Source organism: Gallinula chloropus, assembly GCF_964237585.1.
Source record: "Gallinula chloropus genome assembly, chromosome: 17".
In the NCBI taxonomy this organism is placed as follows: Eukaryota; Metazoa; Chordata; class Aves; order Gruiformes; family Rallidae; genus Gallinula; species Gallinula chloropus.
Window position 1 is genome coordinate 8,722,449 of NC_140102.1, and position 21,238 is coordinate 8,743,686.

Sequence of the window (21,238 nt, forward strand, 5' to 3'; positions counted from 1 at the left end):
AGAAGATATGCACTACCTGCCTTTACATACTAGGTATTAAAAAAATGTTAAAATCTCCAAATCTGGGGACAAAATTGGGGATGCATTTGAAAGAACAGTGTGTTCACCCTAAGAGAAAGACCACTTCATGGAGGAACATGCAGAAAGAAGAATTCTAGACAGCTTATTTTTAAAATAAAGAGTGTGTTCATACACATCTCGCTGCCAGACAACAACCTTCTTGGCTGCAACACTCTTAACCCAGGGTCCTCTCCTAAAACATGGCTCCAGGCACACAAAAGAGAAGCCACAGAAATGCAGGTTCTTCACAAGACAGCCTTGTTTACTGGAAACAGCCCTAATGTGATGCTTATTTGCCTAGGGAACTGCAGGAGAGTATTTGTTGTGGGCAGTTTTGGCAGGGAAGTGAGGTGCTTAAGGAAAAATATTCCTCCAACAGGCCACAAAACCGAGCAATCGACCTCTGCTTCAAGAGGACCTGCTATGAGGAACAAGGGATTTGATGACAATGTCCATGGGTTAGAAAGAGAGGCGTGAGGCTTTATGTTTCTAACTGCACCTCTATCTCTGAGTGAGCCAATTAGTCACAGTTAATCCCACCTCTTAAAGAGGGGAATAAATAATGCTCACCTTTTAAAAGCACTTTGCTCTGAATGAGGGACACTTTAAATGCAAAGTATGATGGTGTGATGGAGAGAACTGCATTATGCAGCTGAAGGGCTGGCTGGTGCCTAAGTTTTATGCCAGATATGCTTTTGAGAGCTGTGAGACCCGAGTGTTGAACGCTGAATGTGTTTTGAGGAGTTCTGTGAGTATTTATCCCTCACGATTACATTTCCTAACCCAGATTTCCTCCTCTGCAGTAGTCCTGATTGCTGGTCAAGGATGTGGTTTAGTGTGCCGGGACATCTTAAACTGAATTAACAGGGATGTAACAGAGATGTTAACCTGTGTGAACGGTCTCAGAGTGAAGTAACCCTGGCTTGCAAATGGATGATGCTAAAGCCAAGAAGGGAGCTTCCTATCTGAATGACTATCCATGCAAAGGCCTCTGGCAGTTTAACATTTAAAGCAAGGTGATTTTTAGCCTATTGCTTCCATATAATCCTGTTCACAGGCACTGCCTCAACATCTCATTAAAGGCACTCCAGGCAAACTAGGAACCCCCAATCACTAGTCAAACACACACATCTAAGACTTGCAGCCTGTTACTGCCTACAAAGAAGCAGCCCCTTGCAGACAACTGGGCTGTGGAACATAAAGGGTGTTACAGCTTCAAACCCCTGTAACTGGAAGCTAAGGAAGGGCCCATAGCCCAGCTGATGCAGTCCTGTCACTTGTTAATAAGGGGTTGGCTACAGTGAGATTTTTAAGAATCAGTTTTGCTAAGGGACTCATGCACACTGCTCCTGATACAGGCATCTGCATTTTTATCTCCTTAATGCCCAGCTAACATTCGAATTCATCGGTGTTATCTGTACATTAGTGAGAACAAAGACTGCCTGCAAAGGCCTTATCACAGTGCTACCTTCATGATTTCCAAATACAATCCTAAAGCAGCAGCACTGGAACCAGCCAAGGATACCCTGAAAACACAGTGACGTGCTCATGCCCTCAGCTCACTGCTTTTATTCACCTGCTAGCAGGGACTGGCTGTGTTTCTGCAAAGGACAAATCCAAAAAGGCCAAGAGGGCTTTTTGTTTTTGCATGTTGCTAGTACCTGTGTTGAGCTGGAGGAGAGGCCTATCCACTGCTTTGCAGACAAGTAGTGCTCTTCTCTTAAGATTATTTTATGATCAGAAAAATTAGAGAAAATATAGAGGAAAAACAGGCCCAGGAGAAATGTGCTCAAAGCACTCAGTGCTTACCTCTCTTTGTCTCTGTCGTCCTTACTCAGAGAAAGGTCCCTCTTCTCGGGCTCTCGCTCCCGCTCTCTGTCTCTGTCATGGTTTGTCACTGAGGAGCTTCGCTCAGAATCGGTGGGCTTGGGCCACTGTGGAGGTGTTGGGAAGGATGGTGGGGTCCTATGGAGTCTATTCCATGGCTCGTGAGGATTATTGAAATTCTGCAGGTTTGGGCCATCTTTGTGAGTAAAAATGTTGTTGTGAGCTAGAACAATGGCAGGGGGAGCAAGAGTTAAAAAACAAATCAAAGCAAAAAGTTACACAGACATTTTTCACAATGCTAAGCACAACCCGAGCTGTCCTTTCAAGATTTTATAAGGTGGATCTAATGGTGAGGGGGAAGCTACTAGTAGGTGGACACAAATACCTCCAACACTGGGTGTAAAATCCACCAGCTCTTTTAAGGTTATTGGTGGAGGGAGCTTTAACTATGCATCTGGGTAACACAGAGATGACTGAAAATGCCCAGCTCCTCATCTCCCCCCACCCCAGCAAGGGTTCCAGCACAAAAGCAGTACTTTCCTTCAGCTCCTCTCACTGGCAGAAACTTTAATTTGTGGGTAGTTACAAGCAATCAGCTGCCTGCAGCTGAGGATTCAGGGACTTTTTTGTTAAAGAAACCAGACTATTTGGTGGAATGAATGTGTGTGTATAAAAATAGAGCCTGGCTGTAGGCTTTTTAGAACAGTCACTTGATTTTCCTCCATTAATCTTCAGCTGATTCCTGTTGCACCATGAGATGCAAAAGCATGCTCTCTTATGTGTGGCTCTCAAGCATGTCTTGCCTACAGGTATCATGTTTTTGAAGCAAAACCATTTCATACAGGTAATTTAAACTTCAGACAATGGTTACAGAGGAAATCTACACACTGGATTAGGAGAAGTGTCACTAGCTGTTCCACTGTGCATCTTCACCACTGAAGGGTGGTACTTTAAGTGCCCATAGGGACCCAGAGCTCAGTGGGGTCTTGTAGCTCCAGCTTCTCTAGGAGCACACAAGGTACCAACTTCAGCAGGGAGGAGACACAGAGCACAGCTAGTGATGTCTGTGACATGCAGAAAAGCTCCCACCGCAGAGACCTGGAAATCTTAGGTGCAGTGTTTTCAGATCGGAGAATGGAGGTTAGGAATTAAACTTCTTTAAAAACTACCACCAGCTGCTGTAAATATTAGCATGTGGCTTTTCTGGAAGGGATGTTTGTCTGCAGTAACCCAGCCAGTACTTACTCAGAGCATGACTGCCTAATCCTCCAAAGGCATTGCTGCCTAAGTTCCCAAGGCCGCTGAAGGTGCTTGACCTGCTAAATGGATCTGGAAAGGCAAACAGGGATTTAGCAGGCATTTAGCCAAGAATGTTGGAGAATGAAACGTACCCCTCCCCTTCTAACGGTCTGAATCCAAGTAGGATTAGGCCAGACTTTAAGCTGATCCTTCTCATTGCAAGGTTCTTTGCACAGAAAATTCCCATCATGTTAAAACGGAGAAGGGATTCAGTGCTCACTCTGCAAACAGGTGCTGTAATAAACTTTTGTATGCCAGTCAGAGGGGACCTAGAAATTAAGGTCTAAGAGCTGAAATTAGGGGGGCTGCTGCTGAGCTATAACTCTCCTTCCTTATCAGTACTCACAGTAGAAGCCTTGCAATGGCTTTGAAATAAGAGCCTCAGCAGGCTCCTGGGCCAATATACCAAGGGAATGCATTGTTTCTCTCTTGTTTCTGTGTACAACTTTCTACCCTCTTCCTAACAGTGCACAGAGACAGTCCCAAGCTAATTGCTACCGACATCCATCCTTACACCAACTACATTTGTCCTGTTTGAACCAAAACGCTCTCCCACAAGGGCTTCCTTGATCCCAGTGGTGGTGGAAACCATAGCTACGGTGACAAAGGGATGGCAGGTTTGTATCCTTGGAGGCAAAGGATGAATCTTGCCTTTCTTAGTCAAGTATCTGACTATTTGGCTACCAGCACCTGTCTTTATAAAGATGTCTTGCCTTTCATTTGTTTTCATTAAAGGCACCCATCATCAGAAGAGGTTCCTCTCTGAGTGGGTATAGCCTGACTCAGGTTTCTGCACTCCAGAGATGCCTATGGGTTAAACTGTACCAGTGTATTTACTTTCCTCATTTCTGGTCATCTCTAGACAACTCCCCTTCTGCCCACTGTCTTTTTGACTGTCCCTTTAAAGCCTTTCACTTGCCATGTTACAGGAGGCGTGTTGCTCTCCACTTCCTCATGGATATCCTTATATTTAAAACATCAAGGCAAACAGAACAAATAGCTCAGATGTCGAAGCAAACAGCTATTTGCTGATTTACTTATTTTTAAAATAGCTGTTCTTGCCCTTCTCCTTTGATACTAAGAAGCTGAGTGACTCTGTAGAGATATGGTTAATTTTGACAGAATGTTCAGGAATTGATGTGAACTGGGTATTTGCAATAGGGGGAAAAAAAAGTGTACTAGGTCATGTGGCATGCCACATTTACTGATTGGATGAGTGTTACTAAAACATTAATCAACAGAGCTTGAACTTTAATTGGCAATGAGCTGCTTGTGAGCTTCTGAAATGAGGAAATTTGAGAAAATCAGGCTCTACTTACTGCCAATTAGGAAACTGAAAGGCTGGCAAAATGTGGAGAACAGCCATTTGCCAGCAACCGTTCACTGAACTTTAATAAAGAACCTAGCAAGGACTTTGATAGGTGGGAAATGGTACAGGAGGAGCACATTTTAAGCTCTGGCTTGTCTGAGGTACCTCTGCATACATTTCCCCCGTTTCCTTGGGCACACCAAGCAGCACAGAAGCGCTCTATAGGTCACGTTTCAGCTCCTGTGCAGTGTCCCAGTGGTGACAGACCTTCCTGCTCTGCAATGCCTGCTTCTCCCAGGAGGGATTCTGCTAATCCTGCCCCTCTCCCTTTGGAGGAGAGCAGAGACTGGCGTGGGTGGGAGGATGCCCTGGCTAGCTTCTGGTTCCTGGGACAGTTCAATCCTCTCCCTCCCTAAGTTCTACAGTGCCTCACGGCAGGACCACGCAGGACAGCCAGGCATGGGTCGGAGGTATAAAGGTGAAGGCAGGGTTTACTTACACTTACCTGCCAAGTGGTTAGTAGGCAGGAAACTGCTGTGGTGAGGTGAAGGACCAAAAGGGGTGGTGGCTGGATGTGTCGCACCTGTGAGAAGAAGGTCCCTTTTTAGTTCAGTGGCAAGTGACTGTTTGCATACACAGAGACCCTGGCCACCACATCCAGGAACCAGATGCAAAGGCCAGATTCAAACACAGCAAAGACTGGGGAAAGAGACCTCGGACTCCCACTGAGAAAGCTACAGGCAGGAGTTCTCTGAGTGCCCTTTAAAGGAGTCTGTGTCACTAGGAGGCAGGAGGAGACCTTGCACCGAGCGAGCAAGCGTTGCTGCTCACCTGTAGTAATGAGGAAGTGAATCTCTTTGTCTGGCATTTTCAGTCATTACTCTGTGTTTACATTAAAAGGGTCAGCCCAGGTTATGGGCCCAGACAGAAGGTGCTTGGAAGTGACTGATTAGAGTCCATATGAAACACCAGTTAATGACAGGCACACAGGAAACATCAATCATGACTCTCCCATGAGAGCTCCATCTACACTCTCACATCTGCCTCTGTATCCACAGGCTGCCCCCACGGTGGTTTCTTCCCTTTCCTAGACACTACTCATTGCCACGGTGCCACGATCCCTTCTGGGAAAGGAAGAATCAGGCTCACACAGAACATTCTGCTCTCATTTCAGAGCAGAAAATGAGAGGTTGGTCTCCTTTGCAGGCAGACACACGTGAACTTGAGTGGGCTTGCAACTGAACTGTGAAGAGCCCTGGTGTTACCTGCCCCTGGGATACAGGGATTTTGGAGGAAGATTAACTCCTATGTATGCCTCAGGTGCCAGTGTGTTTGGGCAATCTCATGGGCCTGGCTTTCACCCCCTAAGATTGGCACAGAGGATTTTCAAGATGCAGCTGAAATCAACTTTTGAATATTTATGCTTCATGCGTGTGTGACAGAATGTTTTGGTGACTCCAGTATACCAACAAGACCATTATTTTATGGAGGTGCTGGTCAGTCCCTGACCTGGTCTTCCTTGGTGACAGAGCCCAACAACAGATGGTCGTTGTAAAACACAGGCATGTGTCCAGAACATGAGCAGACTATAAAAATGGAGAGGGAGACAGGGTGCGTGTCCCTCACCAGCTTGGGCACCACAAACCTAAGCAGCCAGAAAATGAGTTGAGGAAACTTAAGAGAGACCACAGCAACGAGCCCTGGAGTTATCTATAAACATTCTGACTGCTCCAATGCTTCAAGACGGATGGAGACTGTCATCTTTCTAATCCTTTAAGATTTCAGAAGGTGTAAAATGGATGGGAGATTTCTTCAAAGGAGACGGCTTACAAACTCAACTACACGGGCTGATAATAAAAAATCCTCCAGAGAAAGCCAGGAGCGGCATTGCAGGCTGTCAGGTAGTTATTAAATATAGCGTCTGCCAGGCAGCTGAACATCCGTCCTGAAGACAGGTGGCCCTAAGATAACTTATGTCTCCCACAGTAACTAGGCAATGCAGCAGAACCAATGATTCACATCAACTGCACGCTTGTTTGATAAGGTGGAAAGAATGCCTCGGATATTGCAGAGTAAAAGATTTATTCATCTATATATTACTGCTGCAGTGTTTGTTCACTTTGATAGCACTCTTTACCTAGATTTACCGTGTGATGGCTCTCGTGATTAATATACTCCAGACAAGTTGCTGTTAGGTTGTTTATCTCTAGTGAAAGTTTTCTATTAATTTGCCTTCTTTAATGTATCTATTCCATACTATTTCCTCTCTTGCTTGTATGAATGGAGAAACAAGCCAGCAAGAGAAAAAGCTCAAGATATCTACTGGAGTGGAGCTTTTCTGCCCTCATCTTAGGGTAAATTCTGCCCAATATAGCTTTCAGTTGCCAAACCTTATGTGGAACAAGATTTTTGTAATGACAATGCAGGACAGACTGAGGATGGTGATAAGGAAACAGGACAAGAGCCAGAGGTTTGTAAATCAGCTGTGCTTATGCATCCAAGCAGATGCAATAAACATCTTGGCCCCGTACTATCAAAGTACATTTACAGAGACCAAAACACAGGGTGGCATCCGACAGTGTACAGCTACTATCAGCACTGATTAGATGTGGTGGTAACAAACATGCATCTGATGGTTAAGAATTTCCAGCCACAGATAAGGATGGAAAGACAAATTGAACCACCAGAGGAGTTCCTGAAGGCTATCCCACATCTGCATTTGCAACTCATTTCTCCCAGAGGTTTCAGCTTGATTCTCATATGTTGCTTTTCTGTCAGGTTTGGGACAAAATTCCTAACACTTCTAACCTCAGTCATTCCAATGGGGTTGAACCAGGGCTGAATATAACACTGAGTTAGAACGAGAGTCTAACACTGCGTCAGAAAGCCAGAGTAAAGTTAGGGAAGAAAATGACATCAGTTGCAAATTAACTGCATACAGAAAGCAGAGGTTGACATCTTAAATACAGAAAGAAAATCTGCAAAAGTCTCGAGGGAAAGTTAAGGCCTGGGAAGAGAACAAAACCAACGTCTGACAGATGGAAAGGAACAAGGTCCTATCAGACCTCCAAAGCCAGAATGTCAGAGTTTCTGTCTCCTGTGGTCAGAGCCATCAAGAACTGCACACTTTGGTAATTGCATTAATTCTAATTACTTCTCCAACAGATTAGAAAAAATTGATCAATGTAAATGGCATTTAACACTTCCTTTTTTTTCTTTTTTTTCTTTTTTTTCTTTTTTTTTTTTTTTAATTTCAAGATGTCATTTTAAGCCTTAGAGATTGCTGGACTTCATAACACCTAGGGTGACTTTATATTTAAAAACCAAACACTTCACAAATACACCTTCTGTGGTGTTCTTAATGCTGTTATTGAAGGTCTCTTCTCACAAAACCAACCTTGTTTTCAGAAAACAAACACAAACTTGGTGAGTGGAGGAGCTGAGAAGAACAACGTGGCAAATATTAAACCAAGAAAGAGACTGGGGCCACTTCCAATCCTGTGCAATGGAAACATTTTCAAGTGTTTTGTCAGAATCACATTTTAAAATCACTCTATAGCCTATTAATCAGGCACATAAGAACCAGCTGCACAGACAGGAATATAAGAGCCAAGTGCTGCAGCTCAGTGACATGCAGAGGATCCTGTGCTGGAAGCAGCAGCAGAGCCCAGCCCAGAGGCGCTGACAGCTCTGGTCACAACAATCACCAGTGCCTCTGCACCCCTCTGAACCAATCTTGCCTGCTTCAATGTTTGAGGCAAAGCTAGCTGCAGGGACACACATTACATATACTGAATGTGGGGGTTTTGTGGTTTTGGGTTTTTTTTTGTAATAAATGATGATCTTTCCTTACCTGTGGTAGAAAACAGAGGCCTGGCAAGATCCTGTGGATAATGGAAGCCTGGAAACACTCCAGGGGCAGGAGGTCTGCTGAACAGGTCAAGTTTACCACCTATCTCTAGCTTGTGGGGATCCAGCTGCATTTGCTGTCAAATGATATAAAAACAGTCTCATTATACACTTCCTTTTTCATGGGAGAAAAAGAGAAGGAGTTCAGGCTCACTCCTGCTTAGCCCTGCCAGGGAGAGTTAGCAAGAGTGACAGCAGCGTCTCTGGTCATGTACCGCAGTCATGCTCTGACAGCATCTGTAAGGCCATTTCGCTCCACAGCCTCTCAGCTGCCTGCCTCATCCACATGAATAAGGTCTGAAGTGAGCTCTCAGCCCCTCAGCACACACAGCGGAGCACGCAACATGATACACTGAGCACGCTGCACCCCAGGATCAGTCGGTGCTCTCAGCCTGACAAAAAATATTCTGCAGGCAGAAAACTGCCAAGTCTGGAGAGCTGGGTGACAGACCTGTCTGTTTGGCTTCTCCAGTTTGGAAAAAGAGATGCTCTTAGACTGTGCCCTTCCTGCGGCCAGCACAGCTCAGTATGCAGGCAAGGGGCATACAGAAAGCTATGAGGCTCCTCCAGAGGCTGTTTTTATCCTTCCCTTTAGAAGTGAGCATCGTCAGAACTGTACCTAAATAAGTCTCTCAATAGCTTAAAGAAGACAGACTTGCTTATTAAAAAAATGGACGTGCACCACTTGTAGAGGCACTAATTACAGTGCACCTACTTGAACACTGAATAGCCTTCATTAACTGGACAAAAACACTACAGGAGTTAGGAACCTCCCGCCACCCCTGCTACAAAAGTCCCATTATCAGCTATTCTGCCTGCCCCGGAACTTTGAGCCTGTAACAGAACCCCAAGGTACCTACATCTTGTTATCTCTTGAGTTTTAAACCCCCTCCTTCTGTACATCATCACTGCAGTGCAGAAGGCCCAACAACCTCTAACACAGTAACTACTAATCTGCTCCCCGGCTCTATGTTTTGCAGTATGTTTTTCACCGTATTGGTCATTTCATTACCTCCTCCAGAGGAGGCATTAGTACAGGAGGGAAATGACATTAAACATGTATATTTTGTAAAAAAAGATGGATTTGGGGCAAATTTTCCCTCCCCCTCCCTTTCTTTGTCTCTTCCTAGCTTCTTTGTCTCTTCCTAGAACTTACTATATCCTGCTCATTTTGCCACCCTTCCACCCAACTCCTTTGCCCTCAGATAAACTTTATGGTTGCTACAATAAATGTTAAAGGATTGCAAGTGTTAGTTAATCAATACAGGCAAGCTTGAGAATCACCAACAGTAACTGCTTCCTGCTCATTACTCACTAAAATATAATCTGCAAACCAGAAGACTTGGCTTTGTTCCAGAAGCTGTCTGAATTACCTTTATCTTTTGCTGGTGATGGTAGATCTGCCAGGCGATCTGTACATGAACCGCACACCACTTCCCAGGCTTCTGCAATGGAAAGCACAAGAATTTAGATTAATTTATACGTTAGCAATCTACATCAGATAGAACATTTAATTTCCCTGACTGTCAAACAGGCACCTAAGCAATGAGAAAGGCTGATTACTAAAACGGCACAATAGGCGATCAGCAGTTCTTTCAGCACTGTGGCAGATGATGTTTAAATTAAGGAGGAAGCAAACAGGAAGAATGTGGGATATCTCCCTCATCTCACGGAGACCAGAGATCCCTGCCTTGTTCTTTCCTATTTGCACCCTCCTCCACTTCGTAAACCAACGTAACAGGCAGCAAAGAACAGTATGCCATGCTTAAAAGCAAGCTGCTAATAGTTAATGGTTCTGTTTCTGAAGAGAGCCCTGTTCATTCATCCCTGCCTGCACTGCAGGCTAAGTCATGCGTGGTTATTATGGCTACTTGCTTTTGATAAGCAAAAGGGTACGGACAGTCACCAGGGATGAGTGGTGCCACAGCCGAATGAGTTACTGTTTTTCAGCTGAGCCTCAGTACTCACTGTAGGGTGTTTTTGTGGAACATCAGAGACACAAATAAAGCACATTGACCTAAGCACCATGAATCTGATCACCGGTGAACGTCTGCTCCAGTCACTTACTTTTGTGACCCTTTTTTCATGCTGTGAACTATTAATGCACATAAATGGATGCAGAATAAGGTTGGGATTCAACCTGAATGTTATTAATCACAAGCAGCTAAGAGCTAACTATGACATTTTGCTTTAAATAAAAGATGAGTGTGAGTTTTTCTACTGGACATGTTAAATTTCAAAACCACATGCATATTTGAAGCGTGTGTGTATATATATATATATATGTATATAAAAGCCCCCACAAACCTTACTTACTCTTACTGGAGGCCTATAAGGGTCTGACACCTATGGAAAAAGCAGAAATAAAACAATCAGTCTTTCTAAAACTAGCCAATATACAGAAAGGTGGGGAACTTCCTCCCTCTGAACAAGTAAAAGCATTTAGAAAGCAGTGTTCCAAAGAAGTCCCCTCTGACACAGGAAACCTAAAAGGCTTAAAGAAGGCTTAAAACTTCTCTTTCATTCCTTGCACCAAACTCAGCAGAATTTTATGATAAACAAAGCAGCTTCATGCCAGCAACTGAACAGTGCCAGCGCTTTTCTGAACCTTATAATCGCTCTGAAATGGAGCGCATAATACTGCTCTCTAAGCAGTGCTTAGGGGAAAGACCTTGAAGGGGTTTCCTGCCCCATTTCCCTCTGACTTTGTTTAAAGAAGTCAATACATCCCTTTGTATTCACGACTGGTGGAGGCTACTGTTGTCTTACCAGAAAAAGAAACTTCTGTCCTGACTGCAGGTCTAGAATTTGATCGCCAGCTGCTCTATTTTATTTTATTTTTAATGACTAATCGCTGTGTTTACTGTAAACCCAGATAAGCTGAAAGGAAGGTTTGATATTGTTGCCTACCCCTGGAGTCTTCTGCAGCAGTGTATGGTGGACTGTGCCTGGTCTACCTGCTACATCAATAGGGTTTGAAGTCTGAAAGACAAGAATAGAGCGTGAATAATACTGTATCATACCAGTGGTACATTTAACATCTCTATCTGATGTTAATGGCATTAATTAGTCCATGTTTGTACTGTGCTTTGAACACGCACATTGCTACATTAGTGCTAAATGTTATCTCTTACTGACAGCCAACAGCATTTAACCACCATGTCATCTATCTATTATTATTTAGCAGCAGGAACAGTATTACAGCAGCACCCCTAAGCCCCACTGCAATCACCACCCCATTGTGCTATGCAGTATGCGAGTGGATGGGAAGAGAGTCCCTGCCCCCCAAGCTTATTCTTTAGACAAAACAGGCAGGCAGCAGGGGAGAGAATGAGAGGTGGACTGACTCCCTCCATGGTTCAGGCTGCAACCAGTACAGCAGTCAGGAACAGAACAACTCAGGCATCCTAGTCCCATATTCCGTCTATTGGTCCATGGCCCCTCTCCAACTGGGGCCAGATAACACAACAGCTAACATGGCAACAGCCCATCTATTTGCTTTGACAAGGCAAAATAAGAAACCTTAGAAGGTGCTTGTGGGTCTTTTCTAGCTTTGCATTGTTTATCCCATCATTTCCCAGCAAGATTTAAACACCTCATTGAACAAATCCGTGTTCCTCCTCCAGATCCCACCTGGCTGCCCTGTCCTAGACGATCCCCTTCTCGCTCTGGCATCCATCCATCCATCTCCCACTCCCAGAGCAGCTGCACCTGGTGCCTCCGTGCAGCAGAGTGCAGAGGGGCTAAACCTCATTCTCCAAGAGTGTATTTTGCTCACATTTTAGGTCAAATTACAGTAGATTTCAAACAATCAAACTCTACAAAGCACGAGTATGATCATGGGTGTGGGAGGAAAGATAGGTTTTAATTCATCTAAGCCTGTGCAACTTCCAGACTCATTAAAAAGAGGATTCTCCTGTGTGTGTAGGTAAGTCAATGACCTCCCCAGGCAGATCTATGCTCTCAGGGCCTGTCTGACAGCTGAGGTATATATAAGGTGGCAAATAAGTTACAGCTATCATACAGGCAAGAACTTTAAGATCACAACATGTTAATAGCATGGTGTCATCCTGTCCCTTTGTCCCCTGGAGAAAGATGTGAATGCTTCCTCCAGCAAAGTAAACCGAATCCTTCTGACCTTTTCAAGTTCTTAGCTTGTGAGAAATGGCCTTCGGGAAACTCACTGAGAAGTTTACCGTCAGCCTGGATTTATGTGCAGTGGATTTACACGCACAGCTGTAGGCAACTGACACGGGAAGGGGAAAAACAAAACCAAGACCTCTGCTTTGGAAAGCAAGAAGTGCAGGATTCAGCGTGCCAAAACCAAATCATCAAGCCTGTAGTGATTATGAAGGCTTTAGTCAAACAGCTTGGGAGGGAGAAAGCATGGAAAAACGATGCAGTAATGATGACTAGAGTGGCTCTGCCCAGCAGTTCAGCTCCATCTCCTCTAGGAAACTGGAAAATAATGTGCCAAAGCAGCAGATCCATTTGGTTTCCTTCAGATGTTAGATTGCATGTAAATACAGCGCTGTCCAGAGATCAAATGATGTTAGTGATTAACCATGGCTTCAGAGCGTAATCCTGTGCTGCTTAAACTCAAGCTAGCCAATGTTCTAAGGATCCGTCATTAAAACGAATTAAAGGCTGGTTGTAACGCAGCACAGTGAACTTAAAAAATGTAAAAGTCTCTGCTCACTTATTCTTTCTCTCTAACACCTTCTCTTTGGTCTAATGGAATTTTACAGCAAGATGGTATCTATAAAGCTCTGTAATGAAGACAGAAGCTACAAGAGCATGCTATTGGTGTAGCAGAAGCTCCTCATTAACAGCAGCCATATGGCAACACTGAAGTCTATCTTCACATTAGCAGTATTTTGCAAATTCCACCTTATTTGTGCAGCTCCTTTTCTTGGAAAGTCAAGCTCACACCCTGATGACTTGGGGTCTTGTAGGGAGCCTCAAGAAAGCATCACTTGACACTGGGTAGACAAACTCTGTCGAAGGCTAGGCTAGCTATGTTCTCCCTCCTAGGACAGCTACGTTCTCTCCCTCTGCGTGGATGCAACTGCTCCTCTTCTGTGCCTACAGCCACTACACACAGAACTCTCACTGGAAAAAATAATACATTTGAGAGACTCTGCTATTTGTAATGTATACAGAAAGCGAAGTAATGTATGGGATCTGATGGGCACTGAAGCAATGCTCCAGCTTCCATCAAAAAAATAAACTAGTTAAGTGGCAAGGCTGTAAGAGGCCTTCTTCACAGCAGCTGCTAATTACTGACTTCCACTGACGTCAGCGAGCTGGACGCGGGAAGCACACAGCACAGCCCTGCTTGGTATGGGTATGGAAACCACCTTCCACATGCAAACAGAAACAGCCTGGCTACAGCACCGGTCCTTCAGGTCTCCTAACACACTAGCAGAGCTCTATGGAAATGCAGTGCAAGAGGAGAAATCTCTAAAATCAGGTATGCCAGGAAGATAAATACACATTGATGTACAAATGGGTAAATGCCCCATTTTCAAACAAACGCTATACAGATACCACTTGTGTTTCTTGATTTAACAGTTTCTGTACATTTAAAAGTAGTTAATAAAAAAGAACAAATCTGGGAGAAAAACCAAGTAGTGCACACCACAGAATTCATTGAAAATGCTGGTTATCATGGCAACATTTCCAAATGCCAATCAGTGCTAGTTGTAATGATATGTTACAGTTGCAGTGCACTTTTCAAATATACTATCTCAAAGAAGCTTGCAGGCATTAATCAACCCTTATAAAACCCGCTGCAAGATAACTTTATAGATGAGGAAGCTGAGGAACAGAAGATTTAAGCGACTTGCCCAAGGTCAGACAGTGTCGGAGCTGGGAATAAAAATTCAGCTCCTTCAAATTGCTCTACCCATTTATAGCAGTCTCTCCCTATTGTTCCCACACTTGTACAGTCAATTTATCTTCTTTTTTTTTTTCCTGGGAATAAACATGGTTTATCTTTTGCAATCTCAGACCATTAAATTTATAAAATGATTTGGGACTCATCAGTCTGTTATTAGCTGTAAATATGTCACTCAACCATGCTCCTCCTCTAGTTTCATTTGACCTCCCCAGTGAGCCACTATATCCTTTTCCAAGGAACAATCTGTAGTGCCAAGAGAAAATTTTCTGCTGAAGTGTTGGCTGCTTTGTGCAGAGGATGCTCACAGATCTGCGGGGCGATCATTTCCAACCCCGTGTTGCACTTCTGCTAGTGAAATCATGTGCTACAGAATCACCAGAGACACAACTCTGCAAACAGTTTCTCTCGCAGCAAAAGAACAAAAGCCTTCAGAAGAAGAAGTTTGTACCTTCGGTTGAAATGCTCCCTGAAGTGACCCAAAGGGACCTGAATGTGGAAGCATGGGTGGCATTCCAGGCATTGCTGGAGGATAGGTTGGAAAGAACTACAAAAGAAAAAGAGATGCTTATGTCACAGGACAACTTGAACAATAGTGGAGGTAGGTGCCAAGCCTGGCACATACAAAAATAGTACTGTGTTGAATGAGTGCCACAGTGAAAATATACACTAAAATTGCTTTCAAATTTTTTAAGAGCAAAGCCAAAACTTGGAAAATGCGCTCATCTGATGAATTTTTCTGGATAGTGCTGAACAAGTGTGCCTTTAAAATCTGTGGACTATTGCAGGAAGCACAGAGCATTCACTGGTTTTAGAGGAATTAGAATAATTGGGGGTTTATGTTCGCTTTTGGTTCTCTCTGCATTTTTCTGCAGTAGCAAACAAATCGATCCCATTTAGAAATGTGACCTGCTTTCTTTTTCAAAGCAAAAAAGAACCACAAGATGCTGCACTGGACACTAACCACAGGCAACATGCACACCACCTTGTAGTTGTGTAGGCTGGGTTAAGTTTTGCTTAGGCCTCTCCTGAGCACTCACAGCAGTTTTTACAAGTCCCAAAACATGTAGTTTTTGTGTTTTGGAGCAGTGGGGAGCACCAGGAAGAAACCACCAGTCTGACTTACTCCTGTGACCTGAGCAAAATCTTGTGAAAGAGCCATGCACTGGGGGCTGCTGCACTGTGAGAAGCACCAGCTGCAAAGGTACTGCAATGACCACTGATTTAGCAATTTCTGCGCATTCCCTGCCATCCCAGGCACAGCAAAATAGAGCCACAGCAGCAGAAATGCAGTAGATAAAGATTTAAAAATAAACAAACCAAAACCCAACAACAAAAAAACAAAACCAAAAAACAACCCAAAGAAAAATTTGTACCTTAAAAACCAACCAAACATCGTGACAGAAAAAGAGCTTTAGGAATGAATGAATCAAACCCATCAATACAAGCAAAAGAAGTGCAAGCAGAACCATTAACAAAGACACCACCTAGGAAGGTAAGCACTCACGTTGGAATGTCGAAAGTAAGGGTTGTCTAATTTGGGAGCGTACTTGTCAAACTGGAAAGAAAAGAGAGAAAAAAAAGGCAACATGTGAGTTTAGTTTTGGCAGCACCGAACACATCAGGATTACAACACAGACACATAACCGTGGCCCATCTGTGCAGCATTTAACAGAGCAGAACTGACTGGTTACTCCGTACTCGCTCATCAAGGAGCTGACTGATTTCCCCAAGCTAATGGAGACGGAAAGGCGCGAGGCCTCGGCCTGCGCCGGGGGCCGCGAGTCTCCCTGCAGAGCCCTGTCTGCAGGACCTACGTGGTGCGGCTCCTCCGCTATGCAGACAGCAGTCCTGGTATCTGCAGCACAACGGAACGCAGGCAAGTTCAGCTCTGGGTCTAGATCTGAGATGTGCCCTGGGAGCACTGAGCTAGATCACAGACTAGAAGGTAGGGAACGTTTTCCATTAGACCCCAGCATCTACTGTGGGGCAACCAGTACCAGCTCCCTGTTTTCTGGGTTTCTCTAAGTGCCACAATCGTTTCGAAAAGGACTTAACTGCTGTAGATGCAGAACTCTGTATAATCCCCTCCCCTGCCAAAGAGAGAGCGCCCTGGAGGAAAGCCCATCATTAACCTTTTCTGTTCCAGCATGGGGTTTTAACACCTCCATGGGTGCAGTCTGTGCCCTGTATTTATTTTTATGACCGTTTGTCTTGTACCTCCTTGGAAGCAAAACCAAAGCATATATACATTGCATTTTTGAACAGTATGTACATTCTGCTGGGGAGGAGGGAGGGGAAAGAAGGCAGGGAAGGGAGCTGTAGGACCCCATGAAAAGCTGCTTATTTGGCAAGTCAGCTGCTGTTTCACACTCCTCTGTGCAGGAGAGTAGATTTGTAATTTCATTAATTACAGTTATTACTGGAGCCATGTCCCCTCCAGTGTAAATACCATAAATTACCAAACACATGCAGCTGTAAATTTCAACACTCTTCTCTGGTGTTGGGATTAGCAGACCTGATCTAGTGGAATATAAGAAGATGTGAGTGAAATATAACAAAAGAGCCTTGCAAGCTGTTTTTGCTATGAAGGCTGACATCAACGGGCACGGTTGGGAGGGGAGGGAGCTGTTTGGGGGATCGGGTATCAGGATTCTTAAATAACACAGGAGGTTTCTGAGCAGTTTTAAGATTGTTTTACATAGACCAAGGAAAGGGGAAGGTGTTTACACACGAGTACATTGAGCAAACACCTGGGGCTGTATTTTGGGTGGATGATGTTACTTTTAATTGTCTCGCTGCTAAGCAGATTACAACCCAAGAATGTCATCGGGCAGACAGCAGTGGGAAAGTAAAGTGAGAACCATTATGGATCTTGAGTTCTTGGTAGTTCTTCCCAAAGGCTGCTTTTGCTGTTACTCCTGGTTTTTGCTAGCCTTAGAGCAGGAGAGAGCTGCTTCTCCATTTTGGACACAGTGTGAAACTGAGGGCGGGGGGAAAGCTGAACCTCATTCTTTCAATCTCACAGAGCAATTGCCAGAAATGGGGAGAGAGTGTGTTTTAAAGTACTGACAAAACCCATTTGTAGCAGATCTCTAACAATTTTGTAACAGCTGCAGCAAAGTCCCCATTGTGTTACAAACAAATTCAACTGCAAAATGCTAAAGCACATTCCATGGCCAGGAGGATCTCTCCCACAAGAAGAACCAGCCACACACACATTAGTGCTTGTTGATGCAATCAAATAATAAATGCCAAAATCAATATAGATTAGGGAGTTAGGAGGAAGAGGGACAAAACTCGTATCAGATGCACAGTGGTGAGAGCCCTGGGTAAGCAAGTATGGTCTGCCCCACAGTGCAGAGCCACGGGGACTGTGTTTGGCACTGGAGGCTGCTGATCTCGTCGTGTCCCTTGTGGGTGTGTTTTGGTGTGTCATGGCACCTGTCTCTGGGGAAGGGGGAGCCAAGATACACAGCAGGACACATAAGAAGGGAAACTAAAGGGACTCTGGACTTGTCTCATGGGTCTGGTATCTGCTCATGGGAAGCAGCACTGGGGTGGATCTGGAGGCTGGGTGTGGAAGCGCTGGATGGAAACGGGGGGGCCCTTTGGAGTGCAGGGCCTGTCTCTCCAGGTTGGAGGGACAGGGACAGCATGGCACGCCTGGCTGAAATGAAGAGGACTGGGGTTTTTTGTATGACCAGAGTGGATTAGGCTTTTTGACCAGAGATGCTCTACTTATCCTCACATTTTGGGCTGGGGTACGCACCATGGGAGGTGCAGAGGGCGGCATGAGCGGCGTCTGGGGCAAGCTGGATGGAAAAGGAGTGAATGTGTGCTGGTGGGTGTGTTGGTGCTGATGCGTGTGTTGGTGCTGGTGAAACTCCGCTCTCAGCAGCGGCACCGGGCCAAGTGAGGCAGCGGCCCGGTCCGAACTCTGAACCAAAAACCGGTTGTTCAGCTCTTGCCTGAGCAGTTCGTGATCTAGAGGAGAGAGAGAGAGAAAAAAAAAAGACACAGAGGCCCGTGGGCCTGTGAGTACCACAAAGACGGAGGAGAAAGAGTCAATATTCACCTGGCATTCCCTGTTTCTGCAGGTCATGCTGTGGTGGTTTTCTACGTGAGGACTCATTGGTGGAGGTAAGAGAGATGCCTGTGACAAAGTACCAATCAGAATCCCCGAATGAGGCTGGCAATACATGATTGGTTGGTTGAATGATATCAACAGGCTGGTATCTAAAGGCAAGAGAGAACACCATGAGTCATCACAGCAGAAAACATCATCGGGGGCGTCAGCAAGCATCCGCCCCCGGCCCCCCGCCCGCAGCCCCGCTACCCCCGCGCAGCTCCGCCGCCCCATGGGCTACTCCTCCTCCCCGGCACCTGATGGCCACAGCACCGAGGTGTCTCTGGGAACGGACCCCGGTGGTCCCGTCTCGTGGCACAGTGGCCAGACCTTCCCGCACCAGCAAGATGCTGGGGAGCACCCTTGAGGACCATGGCTCACTCTAAAACGAGCAATACTGACCTGTTTCCTTCGCAGGTTTGGAATTCAGAAGCACACAAGTATATGGAAAATGGATAGCGGGCCTAATGCCTGTGTTACACTCTCCCACAGATGTACTTAAGAGGTAAAATTCTGAGATGACCTACAACGCAGTGAGGTAACCACGGATTTGGGTGGCTGGAAACTACCTGCTCGGATGGCCATTTCTCAACAGATCCCTGTGCCAACCTCCTCCTTCTGATCCCCAGGACATGCACACAGTTACTATGAACATCCATCCTACAAACTGACACCTTCTTTGCAGTAAGTTTTGAGGTTTTTTGAGGTCTTAAATACTAAGCAGTCCTTTCCTCAATTTCTAACAGGCTGTAACTGTCATTTTTTTGTCCTTGCCTCCAGGCTTTCCTCCTATGAAAAATATGGAGGAGGAATATGTGGGAAGAGGAGAAACATTTAACTGGCTCAAGATCTCATAAAGGTTGCAATGACTGCAGAAACAAAATGTTCCACCATCTGACATGTGACCTCAGCATATTCCTCTGGAAGAAAAACTTGCACTGAATTTGAATGTGGTTTAGGGCAGTGGAAGATACTAACACTTTAGAAATGACATGACTGAAGACAGGAAGGACAGATGTCCACTTCCCCAAAGCATCTACTGGTAGGAATTAAATCCATTTTGCATAAGAACTTCAAACAGGAATCAGCACCCAACAGGTCAGGTATTTTCTAAGCTGAGAGCAGCCCACATCACCAGCTGTGGATGGCATAGCCCCAGTCCTGACTGACTCGCTCATTTCTGAGTGTACATGAACCTGCTCCTCTCAATCTAACAACTCTTTTATACTAGAGCACTGAATATAAAGGGGCAAAAGAAAACACATTCTGCAGGCATTTGTTTTACTTATATTTTCTGGGTTAACACCAGAAATGTTTAAATCTATCACTTTCTGAAGTGACATGGTTAAGATCCTTAAAAACAGGTACTTTGATGGGGAATTTCAAGGTCTCTCCTACCACTTAGAAGCTGACATCCTACTGAAAGTCACTTTTGATATCAAATTTTGGGTGATTAAGTCATTTGTTTTTCAGTAATAAATGTACTGCTAGAAGCAGGTACTGTGTACTGCTACAATCTCTGTAATAATTAATACAAAAGCAGCAAGTACATCCACTTGTGATTCTGAAGCCTAAGACACTGAAGCAAGAGAATCTCTAATGGGTTCTCCTTGGAGCAAGGAAACAAGGAAAAAACCAACCTAGGCTGAAAGCACTTAGGTCCAAAATCTACCCTCTTTAGAGAATATGTGTATGATTTCATATGTGTGTGTTTATGCATTCAAATCTGGCATGACTTAAAGAAACTGAATCCTTCTGTTAGCATCAAGATAATCCACTTTTCTGGAGGGAGAGATAAAAGCGAGTTGGCAGTTGTAAGTGCCGTGGTATCCAATTTCTTTAAGAGACTTGAAGTCAGACTGATAGATTTGCAGCTGGCTCCAGCCCAAAGCCCTGTACCACAACTTTGGCCTCTGTCAGGATTAAAAAAAAAGGTCCAGAGATGTTTGGAGATGCTGTGTGGCACTTGGAGGAGTGACTGCTTCACAGTAAGGATAGGCCTGCTGAGTAACAGCCCACTCCATGAGGGACTCTGGGCAATGTTAGGAGCCAGAACTAAGTTCCTCTGCCTACCAGTGATAACTTGTCCCACAGCTCTGGCCATGTAATAATGCAACTAGGAGCAGAGTAACTGAGCGGCCCTTTGAATGCCCAAACACTACTGCTCTGCGTGCGCACGTGAGGTGGTCAGTCCTGCTAACAGCACTAGGCACCCCCATGTTCAGAAGAGAAGGCACAAAGCCTTGGTGTTCTTGAGTAGAAGGCAGCTGCCCACATAAGGGTTGCTCTGAAGTTACTTGCATAAGCTTTAGGTTCCAAACGGAAGAAAGGCCACCAGATGTGCATTCTTGATATTCACAGACTGGAGTGTGTACCACCAGTGAAGGCAGAGGCTCTGAGCTCTGCTTTTCTTCTCTGTAGCAGCGACGAGCGTGCCAAAGGAAATTTAAAGCTGTAGCACATTTTCCTCCAAAGCAGGAGGAGAAAAAGATGACAAAAAGGAGATTTCAAAGGGCCATACCCTTTCTGATGGCTTTTCTAAGCTGGTGCTTTTAGTGAGAGCACACATGCACTCAGACAGCACAGCAAGGACTGTGCTGCTGGCAGCAGCCAGACCCCAGCTCTTCAGGGCCGCTCAGCAATATTGTTTGCTTTTAAGAAACTTTTATGTGAATGGCAACAGAAGCTCCTGGCTATGCAGTGCTCTGTATCGATTTTATGATGTGCCAGTTTGCAGGTATTTCATATAATGCAGACAAGAGGCATTTCACTGTCTGCAGGGTTAGACGCCCAGACCTTTCCCTCC

General features: G+C 44.9%; 1 protein-coding gene across 1 annotated transcript in view; it reads right to left on the reverse strand.

Moving 5' to 3' along the window:
• FBRSL1 (fibrosin like 1) overlaps positions 1-21,238 on the reverse strand; it is a 534,150-nt gene that overhangs the window by 3,256 nt on the left and 509,656 nt on the right. The window contains exons 10-19 of the mRNA XM_084272242.1: positions 18,055-18,542; positions 15,811-15,861; positions 14,755-14,850; positions 11,315-11,386; positions 10,712-10,750; positions 9,778-9,849; positions 8,349-8,481; positions 5,001-5,078; positions 3,133-3,216; positions 1,870-2,110 (exon numbers count right to left, since the gene is read on the reverse strand). Of these exons, the coding sequence (XP_084128368.1) occupies positions 1,870-2,110; positions 3,133-3,216; positions 5,001-5,078; positions 8,349-8,481; positions 9,778-9,849; positions 10,712-10,750; positions 11,315-11,386; positions 14,755-14,850; positions 15,811-15,861; positions 18,055-18,542 (1,354 nt within the window). The remainder of the gene's footprint in view (positions 1-1,869; positions 2,111-3,132; positions 3,217-5,000; positions 5,079-8,348; positions 8,482-9,777; positions 9,850-10,711; positions 10,751-11,314; positions 11,387-14,754; positions 14,851-15,810; positions 15,862-18,054; positions 18,543-21,238) is intronic.